The 10,682-nt window shown below is 42.7% G+C and overlaps 1 protein-coding gene and 1 long non-coding RNA gene across 12 annotated transcripts in view; one reads left to right on the top strand and one right to left on the bottom strand.

Moving 5' to 3' along the window:
• DCUN1D1 (defective in cullin neddylation 1 domain containing 1) overlaps positions 1-10,682 on the bottom strand; it is a 34,912-nt gene that overhangs the window by 22,856 nt on the left and 1,374 nt on the right. For 5 of the 11 annotated variants that reach the window (XR_012021790.1, XR_012021789.1, XR_012021788.1 and 2 more), the window contains exon 1: positions 6,185-6,344. The exons of 3 other annotated variants lie outside the window; for them this stretch is intronic. Coding sequence is in view for 2 of the 8 variants with exons in the window: in XM_072807568.1 (XP_072663669.1) it covers positions 6,185-6,274 (90 nt within the window). In the remaining 6 variants the exon portion in view is untranslated. Of the gene's footprint in view, positions 1-4,998; positions 5,106-6,184; positions 6,496-7,403; positions 7,552-10,682 lie in introns of those variants that run through there. 3 more of the 11 variants (XM_072807573.1, XM_072807570.1, XM_072807568.1) reach the window with 3 other exon arrangements.
• Positions 6,839-10,543, top strand: LOC140622075 (uncharacterized). The gene is made up of 2 exons (XR_012021793.1): positions 6,839-6,922; positions 8,193-10,543. It is a non-coding gene; the product is annotated as an uncharacterized lncRNA (long non-coding RNA).

Here is a 10,682-nt window from a genome sequence, read left to right on the forward strand (position 1 = left end):
ATGATCATAATGTTTTTAAAAAATCCTTCTTATAAGTATTTCCCTCAAGACAAATAATGAACATGGAAAAAAAAAATTTTTTTTTTGGAAAATTATTTTCTGGTCAACTAAGTCCTACCAATTCCAAAATGGAAATAATAATGGGCAGTATTTTTAAAGCAAAAACTTAAGATACATTTTATTATTTCTATTATTAAGTTTCAAATTCAGTCTCAACTCCAAAAAAAGAGACCAAGGTCTTTACAGTTTTAAAGGAATTAATTTTCTAAATTCTAGTTTTCTCAGGATTTGATGAATCTAACTCACAAAAGGCCATGTTTTAAAAATCAGAACACTGTAATGGTCACCCATAATTCTCACTAAAAGCTCTGTATATTGATTCTCACGTGTTTACTACATGATTAACAGTTTAACTTTACCAGAAACTAGAAGAGCTAGTTTAAAGTCCAGAAAAACCATATTTTCCATATATGATACATTGTATTCAGCAGATATAACCAAACATTACCAATATCCCCAACCACTAATCCATAAAAGATTCCAATAAGATTACAGGTCTGAGGTCAAAAGTGGGAGGAAAAATCAACTCAACTAATGAGACTACCCACTCCTAGAGAAGACTTTCACCTGGGGGCAAAGTTCTGCAGAAAAGCCAGACTAAGAATCCAGGTAGGAGAAGCTAGAAATCCTCTTCTTCCCTTCTACCTGCACATATGGTTAGTATAGAGTGTAGACTCTCAAACCAGACTGGCAGGATTTTAATCCCACCTATGCCTCTTAATTGCTGTGTGACTCTGGGAAAATTACTTAATCTCTCTGTGCTTCAAATTCCTCATCTGTAAATAGAGTGTGAAGGTCACATGAATTAATTCAGGTTAAACTCTTAGAACTGTAGCTAGCACATAGTAAGGTCTCCTTTCAAGCGCATCAAGGAAAGAATACTCCAGAGGAAAAAAAAGTTTTATGCAAAAGTAAAATAATCATAATTAGAAAACTAGCAGCTAACATTTGAGCTCCTACTGTGTGCCAACACTGTGCTAGGTTTTTAATTATTAACAATCCTGCAAAGTGGTGATCACTGATTCCATTTTACCAATGAGAAAATCAAGCTTCAGAGCTCCACTTATCTAAGAAGACAGACTTACACAAAACGTAGCAGAGGTAGAAAATAAAACCCGGGTGCCTGGCCTCAGGGCATGTAGTCTTTCCATTTATTCTATATTGTCATCAAGTGAAAGAGAAAACATAAAGGGGCAAAAGTGCAACCACTGACTAATTATGTGTAAACGGGAGGGAGGAGGGGAATTGTGAGCAATATTTCTTTGCCTATTTTTATGTAAAAGTTAAATAAGTGATCAACTGACCTTTCCCCAATTCTCATGTAAACAATCTGCATTCTGACTAAAAATTGCCCATTAAGCATTCCCTCACAACGTAACTAAAAGGCTAATTTAGGGATGGAACTTCCCTTTTAGGGTTTTCTTGGGAGGAAGAGAAGAGGGAGATGGGTTATTTTTTAAGAAAAGTACTTCAACAGGAAGAAAAATGTGTTTATTGTCATGTCATAGTCCATTTTTAGACATGTCCACAATCTATATAGCTTTAAATGTAGAGACAGAAAACTGAAGAGTACTGGAAGTCAGAACTTCCTTTTCCAATGAGAAGGCTTGAAACCCAGAGAAAATACAAACACGTACAGATTATGCCCCCTAAATAGAAGCAAATATATACAATTTCAAATATTAAGCAACACAAAAAAACAGTATTCTTTTAGATTATAATCAGCAGTTTAGAATAATTATTTATGGTTAGGCCTGTGCCTCTTATCATTCATCCATAAACTTCCTGTACTTTCAACGACAGACTCTTCTCCAAGAGGTGCTGTACCAATACTAAATTGAATGTGGAATACTATACTATACGATGTAATTATTGTAGTCAATGATGTTTTATTTTTTTATTTTCTTTTTATTGGAGTTCAATTTGCCAACATATAGCATAACACCCAGTGCTCATCACATCAAGTGCCCCCCTCAGTGTCAATGATGTTTTATATAATAGCAATTCACCTGAAAAAAAATATTACAGAAAGTGTAAGATTCAAACTGGTTTTGTATGTTTCTCAATTTTGCTTGGTTCAGTACGATTTCCTGCATAGGTTTTTAAAAAGTATCCTGGGACGCCTGGTTGGCTTGGTCAGTACAGCATGAGACTCTTGTTCTCAGCGTTGATAGTTCAAACCCCATGTTGGGTGTGGACCCTAATTAAAAAAAAATTTTTTTTCTTTAATATATTTAAAAACAAAGTATTCTGTTGGCAGAAATTTAAAGGATTTTCTTCTCCTCACCTTAAGAATTATTATTCAAAAGGTGACCTCCACTGTAAATGGAATAAATGCTTTGATTTCAGCAAGACTTTTCTATTAAAAAATTATTTTTGCTAAATCCTGATTATAACACAGAAAATAACCTCCTTAAAATACTTGTGTTACCTATATTTCAAATGATTCTCCCAAATTAGTTTTTAAACTTCTAACAAGCAGTCAAGGTACTAATTTAAACTTGCTTCTCCTCTCCATAAACATCTTTTCTAAAGAAATCTAGAATTAACAAAAAGATTACTCAGGTGAAAACAAAACAAAGAATTAAATGAGAGTTTAAAAGTTCCATAGTTAAAGAAGTTATGATAATGACTAGCATTCAAAAGTCATGTGATATTCATTCCATAAAGAGAATAAATAATCCCTGAAAAATGGAATCTCCTAATTCTAAGATCTGGTATCTATTCAAATCCTAAATCCAAAAATATTAGAATCCTATTAATAATAAATAAGCACTCTAAATATTTACTGAAATGAAAATATCCTAACATAACAAAGATATGGGCCATAAACTTTAGCAATTTATCTGTTGCTGAACATCACATTTGATATTGAGGGATTCAAAAGTGTAATGCAAGAGGATCTTTAGAAAAGGACTCTTTAAAAGTAAGTATCTCTTAAAAATTTACAATGCAAACCATTAGTGATTAGGTACTAATTATATAAAACAGATTCAACAAACTGATGAAAAATGTTTTAACAGCATTTTTCTCTTCTGTTTTTGCTTTTTTTTAGGTGGGGTGAGTACACCTAAAATGACTAGGTAAACTAGATAGTCAGCAGGTTATTCAAGAGCTTATTTGTGTCCACAAAGCAACTGAATCCTATTTGGAACTATTTCTCTTCATCAAATGTCATGGCTATTACTATCACAACTTGAACACCACACACTGAAATTTAAAAGGGAGCTTTCTCACATATTTTCAATATGCTTGACCCAACCTATAAGGCCATAATGGAAACAGCAACTTAACTCAAATAAGCTCAGCTTTTTTAAAACTTAAAACGAAACACCACCACCAGGAGAGTTAATTTTACTTTCAACTCTTTTACTATATGTACCGAAAGTTTTAATTTTTCTATTACTTAAATGTTTATATCAGATGATTTCATTTGATACAGAAACAACTAGGTCACTATGAAATATGATAAGGAAGAAACAAGAGTGAAACTAATCAAAAATTCCACACCTATACTGAAAGACCATTTGCTGGATTTAAAAAAAGGGGGGGGGGGGCATAGACAAACTGTATTAATCAGAGACCAGGCTTCTAAACCACCCTCTGCCACATACTAGCTCTTTACCCTGGTCAAATCATTTAGAACCACTAAATTTCCATTTCCAGATACAGTAAAAATGAGGTAGCAACAACACCTGTCTCAAGACTGAAGATTAATAACAGTTGTAAATTGACTAGCCGACAGTATACTCTCAATAAATGTTAATGTCCTTTTTTCTCCCCAAAGGACTAATTTTCTCCACATAGCTATTAAACTATATACAAACCACTAGAACATATTCAAAAGCAATCTATGGACAAGATTTTGTGGCTTTTATTAAGTAGCATGGTTAGGTAAACTCAAGGGTCAACTAGTTTTTACTGTATACTCTAGACACTCATCTTAAACAGAAGTGAAAACCCTGTACACAGAAGCTGCAAGGTAAAGAAAACTATAGTAAGGGTTTTGTTTTCAAAAACTGCTTTAAAAAAAAAATAACTGCCTATATCGTTGTAACTGGACACTATAGGAGAACAGAAACGGAGTCTATCATACTACTCGGAACTCTTCAGCAGCTTCCCATTTCTCTTAGAGTAAAAACCCAGTATCCTTACACTGCCCACCCACGCCTGCCCATCTCTACTCCTTATGGCTCAGAACTTCTCAGCACCCAGGCCCAATATACCCCCCTGCCCCCTACACACTGATCCAGCGCACTGGTCCCACCACATTTCTGTGTGGCTTAATCCCTCATCTCCTAGTCTGCTCAAAATTCACCTTATCAGTGGTGCAGACACCATTTTGCAAACCCACCGCCACTGGGCCTCCACCATTCCCCCAATCCCCCTCCTTAACACTGCTTTTCTCCCATAACACTCAACACTTTCTAACACAGAAAAAAAATATATACTATGTTTATTATTTGTGTCTCCGTACTAAAATGTAGCCCTCACAAGAGGAGGGATTTTCATTTTTCCTGTGAAAGACAAAAAATACAAACACACTCCCAGTGCCCAGAACAGTGCCTGGCACAAAGTGTTTAATAAATAATTACTGCGATGAATTAAGGCCCTCCTTTAATTTACTTGTGGATATGCAAAAGAATACAAAGTAAGTTCTAAAGAGACAAACTTAAACAGGACTACATTCATTTGGACTTATAAACTCTATATTTGTTGAAAGTGCAATCTTAAATTTCAAAGTCCATACAATTTTTAAAAAGCCATTAAAAGCATTGTAATTAACATCATTAGTCATCCATATGAATTTTGTTATTTAACATATTCATTAATAACACATGGGTTTTCCTCTGCTAAAATGAATAATGTAATTTAATATCAAATCCAATTTTGAACAACTTCTCTAAGATTCTAGGTAAGTTAAGAGATTACATGTACCACAAATACTGGTGGAAACAATGAAGCAGGAGAAAAAGTTTCAGTTCTGCAACAAACAATTTTGCAAACTTGAACCTCAAAACCTCCTTGATCCTCAGTTTCTTCTTCTGTAAATGTGAAGAGGAGTAAAACAGATCATCTCAGGAACCATTTCAGGTCTAAAAAAATCCTATGCCATGAATCTATAAAAATTTAGGTTACCTGGTACACACTCTTTACACATCTAATAAAAATTAAAATTAAAAAAAAAAGAAATTAAAATCAAAATTGAATAGAACTTTAGAAATCATCAAATTCAATCCTGTCATCTTACAAATAAAAAAAAACAGAAATTTTGAATACTGTTTAAAAGAGTTTCAAGAATAACAGAATATTGTCTAGTTTTGAAGTTATCTTTGGACCCTATATGTGTCAGGTAGGTTAACTGAACATTTTTATACAAAATATTTCAGATATCCCGCCATTTAAGCTTGCCCTAGAATTGACAGTAACATGTCTTCTAGAAATAGGTTAAGCTACACATACTAAGAAACATTAGCTCAAAGATCGTATCCAGAAAGTTATAATCTAAATTTATGATGAAAACAAAACTAGAAAAAAATCTTACGGCCTAACTTCTGTTAGAGTATTTGATGATTAGGTTTCTAAAACTAGAGCATGCCAAGTAAATTCTAGTGACATGATCTGAGTCCAGACGTAGATAGCGTTTTAAGTTAGTGGTATGTTGCCACTCCTGGTATAATTAGGCTAAATTCCCAAACTAGCCAATTTAATATTAACAAAAGGACAGAAACTTGCAAGCTCCAATCCAAGCTGAACTCTTTGCGTGAACCACATGAATCCTGAATTACTAAGCAGGTGATGAGCATTATCAAGAGCCTGATTTCTGGAGGATGCTGCTGATTTAGAGATTATGATGATCAGAGCACATTTCAGCGCCCTCATAGAGTGTTTACCAGGGAAATTACATTTCATCACTTAACACTTACTACCCGTCTACATGCCAAGAGTCTGAAAACTTTAGGAGTAGCGTCTGCGACCCTCAAAATACTTTTTAAAAATTGAGAAACTGCTTAGTCGGCCTAGTAGATCTTGGAACACTGCAGTATCAGTCCACATATTAACCTACACTTTTATGGCAAAGTTTTCTTACAAATGCGGATGGAAAATTTTCACGGAAACTCACCATCGAGTATGTGGCAAGCCAAACCCCATATCCATACATGACACCCAACTGCTGCTGCCAAGTTAGAGGCTGGGGCTGGAGAAGTGTCATTCAGCAGAAATCAGCCCGAATAAAAACAAAGATACCGGGGCATTCCCCGAACACAGACACACACAGACACCCTCCTCAAAGAGGCCTTTATGTTCCCCAGGAGCAAAAGGACAACAATATCATTTTTACTGTCTATTCCTACAGTAACCTGCATGGAATTCAACTCAAGCTCACACTGTCAAGCCAAACATCACTTTGGAGAAGAAAAAAAAAAAAAACAGAGACACCCCCCCCCCCCCCAGTCAGGTACAAGATTCCCACAATGTAAACAGATAACTTGACTACCTATTTCTTCAAGCTGGGAAGACTGTTGTTGGTTGGGGTTTGTTTTTTTCCACCACCCCCTCCCCCCCCAAAAAAAAAAATTAAGAAGAGGGGAACAAACTTGACAAACTGTTTTTTGTTTTTTTTAAATCACAAATGGTCTTCAACTGGCAACATAAAGCAATTACTCCTCCCACCCCAAGCACATTAAACATGTGCTCAAAAGGTAGCAAGTGTGTTTCTCCCAATTCCACCAAAGGAGAACAGGTTGCACTTCCGCGCTCCCCGCCCCCATCGCCCGCCTCCCGCCGCCCGCCCCCCCCTCCGCCCCAGCTCAGCGGTTTCCCCTGCTCTCGGCGACCACAGCCTCCACCGACCGGCCCGGTAAACTCTCGTTTTCCAAAAAAGCTACGGGGCGCATCGGGAGGGGAGGATGCTGGGGAGGGAGCGAGGGGGCCGCCGCCCGCCCGCCCGCCCGCCCGCGCCGCCCGGAGGCTGGAGGGCGCCGGAGGGAGGCGGGCGTCGGGCAAGTCTCGCCTCCTCGCCGGCGGGGCGGAACCCCGCGCCCCGCGCCCCGCCACACACAATGGGGCCGCGCGGGGCCGCGGGGCAGGCCGTGCCCCCCGCCCCCGCCCCCGCCCCGCGCTCCCCGGCGCTGCCGACTAGGCCCAGCTCCGCTCCGCCTCCTCGGCTCTCGCGTAGCGGCAGCGCCCGGGCGGGAAGGGGCGGCGGCGGCGGGGCGCGGGGCGCGGGGAGCCCCGGCGGGGTCGCGGCGGGCGGGGGCGGGGGCGGGGGCGGGGGCGGCGGGGCCGGGCCCGCGGCGGCGGCGGCGGCGGCGGGCGGGCGGGCGGCCGCAGTGCCTCACCATGTTGGTGTCCTCCAGGCCTCTCCCCTCCTCCTCCGGCTCCGCAGCGAATGGACGGCGGCGGCGGCGGCGGCTCGTCTCACGGGCTTGCCGGGCTCCCGCTCATGCGCAGTGCGGGGCGGCCCCGGCGCGGCCCGAGGAGGCAGCCCCGGGCCGCGGGAGGCGGAGGGACGCGGAGGGACGCGGGCGGGCGGGCGGGCGGGCGTGCGGGGCTTCCCCGGGCGCGGGGTCCCTGCGCGCGCCGACATCCTCCCGCGGGGCCGGGGCCGGGGCCGGGGCCCGACGCGCTCCTCCCGCCGTCGGTCGGCGCCGGCCGCGTCTACACCCGCCGCAGGAGGGGGCGGGCGGCGGCCGAGCCGGAGCCGCCGGAGCACCGGACGGACCGTGCTGCGGCGCTGCGCCCACCCCAGACCACCCTCCCCATCAGAACCCCCCCCAAAAAAATTAGGGAAAACACCTCCACCCCGTGTCTCCCCCCCCCCCCCAGTTGCAATATCTGAGCTGCATCCGGTCCCCCGTGAGGTCATACGGACGAGAGGAGACCTTAGTCTAGGCTCAAACGCCCTTTAGGATGGCACAGATTCTTCCCAGACCTGTGTCCCCCGGGAGCCCCGGAGCTCTTGGCCCCGAGTCCTCAGGCGTCCAGGCCAACGCATGAGTGGCAAAAGTTGCTGCATCAACCCCTACTGCTTGCTCTAAATATCCCCCCCCCCCCCCAGTTCAACTTTCCTGGGATAAGTTTTGGGAAGTAATTGTGGAACTTTTTTTTTTTTCTCTTTCCCCTAATAGCTAGCACCACACCAGTTGCACCGTCCAGGCCTGGCCTATTCTTGGTTCTAAGTCTTGGGGAGGCAAAGAATACCAGGATTCCGAGCCCCGGTTCGATTGGACAAGACTGTGCAAACAAGGAGTTCTCAAAACACTGTTTGGAGTGTGGCTCCAGTGCCCCTAAGCAATTGACCATCCAGTTGGAGAGGTGAGACACTTTGGTCCGTGAAGGGACGAAATAAAAGAGTTTGGATGTGTTCCAGGACAGAACAGAACCAACTTGAACCAACCTGTTATCACCATGGTCACTAACACCCGCTACCCCCTGCCCCCAACATGGGCATAAGTTACCAGATCAACCCTATAACTTCAGGGCTTTGAAGTTCTTATCAAAGCAACAGGACTTCTTTGGCAACTCCCCAGGGCCATTTGACACTTTCTGGAGCCAGCCGCCTATCAGGAGCTCCCAGAACTCCACTCAGACAGATCTCTGGCCACCACGGTCCCTTGCGAGGTTCTGGGTAAACAGCTCCAGGAGGACAGGCCAGATCTGCTTGGGGCAGCAAGCTGGGAGCTGGCCCACATGCCTGGATGTTCTCCAGGAACTCACCTAGATTTGACCTGACATGTTAACATCTAGGGTCTTAATGAAACGGATTCACTGTATCTCTTTCGCAGCACTGTTACACTTTACTGGGGTAATAGCTCCTCCGTTTTGTTTAGGCTCTTCTTCCCAATTGCCAGATCCAAAGTACAATTCTCAGCTCTCATTCTACTTGACCTCTCTCCTTCATTTGAATACTTCCTCCGTGAGTTTCTTCTCCATCGTTTTCCATGATTCCACTTTCTTCTATATTCTCCTTCTTCCATGACCATTCTCCTTTGCCGGCTCAGCTTTCTTTGGCTCTGACCTGTTCCTGAGCCATCCCTGAATCTCTTCCTGTATACAACCTGTGTCACGCTCTCACTCACATTCCACAATGTCAGCTGCTACCCAGATCTTGAGGAGTGATGAATCTGGACCTCCAGCTCCTCAGGAGCAGGCCTGAACACTAGTTTTGGTCACATCACAGGCCCATCAATTTGGACAAATCCCAAACCTTATTCCCAAGCCTGCTTTCCTCCAGTCTTTTTTTTTTTTTTTTTACCAAATCACCCAAACTAGAAGTCCCAAGAGTCATCCACAGCTCCTACCTCAACCCCTTAATCTAATCGGTCACCAAGTCTTATCAGTTTTAACTTTGAATCTCCACTCTACCCTCCACCCCCCAGCCGAGCCTTTAGCATATCTCTTCTCATCAGTAGCCTCTTAACTAATCTGGCCTCTACTCATTCCCCATTGCTCCAGAGTTCTCTTTCTACAATACAAACGTGAATTTGTTCCTTAAAATTCTCAACAGTCTCCATAAACATGAGCCTCATGGCTGTGACATATCTGGCCAGGATCTGTGCACCTACCTTATTTCCCTCCACCTTCCACACAAATACACCTTAAATTTCAGTTGTAACAAGCCAAGCTTGCCCTACTCCTTTGTGTCTCCTTGCTTTCTCTCATTCTGCTATCCCTGGCATTGGCGCTAATACTAATCGAGGGCTGCCATGCACTATTCTGAGCCCACAGCACTCACTAACTCCCATAAGCCTCACTTCAGCCCTATGAACTGTGCCCAGTGATCACGCCCATTCTACAGAGGAGGAAACTGAAGCACACAAATGTTAAATAACATGCCTAAGTTTCCTTGGCTGGTAAGTAGTAGAACTGGGATTTAAGCCCACATAGTCTGGCTACAGACTATTCTCTTAACCACCATACTCTATTTCCTACCAAGGCCTCATCTCAATTTAAAGACCATCTTCTCTATGATTATCTCCTGACATCATTCATTCCTGGATTACAGCAGTTAAGCATTGTTTTCCTTTCTGTACTTGTGACACCTTGTATACTCTTCTATTACACTTAGGACATTTTTGACATCATACAGTAATCATATGCCTGTGTGACCACCTCCCCTGCCAGACTGTGTACTCCTCCAGGGCAGAGACTCACACATCTTTGAGTTTTCAGTGTCAGAGCAAGTACCTGACATATATGACATATGCATGTGCTACATGATAATAGTTGAATAAATTAAAAGAAAGAAGATTTGGATGCCTGGGTAGCTCAGCGGTTTAGTGCCTGCCTTCAGGCCAGGGCGTGATCCTGGAGTCCCGGGATCGAGTCCCGCATCGGGCTTCCTGCATGGAGCCTGCTTCTCCCTCTGCTTGTGTCTCTGCCTCTCTCTCTCTGTGTCTCTCATGAATAAATAAACAAATTTGGTCTTATTGATCCATTTTAAAAAATAAAATGAAAGAAGATATCTGATATCTGTCAATTTGCCTTAAGGCTATGCCTATGTTGTTTGTTATTGTAATGGAATGTCTGTCTTCTTTGGCAGATGTATGTTATACCATATGGTCAGATGGTAAATGTAGTAGCAACTGTACCCATTACTGCACTTAGAAGCTACAGAA

The sequence above is a fragment of the Canis lupus genome, chromosome 31, assembly GCF_048164855.1.
Source record: "Canis lupus baileyi chromosome 31, mCanLup2.hap1, whole genome shotgun sequence".
NCBI classification, from domain to species: domain Eukaryota; kingdom Metazoa; phylum Chordata; class Mammalia; order Carnivora; family Canidae; genus Canis; species Canis lupus.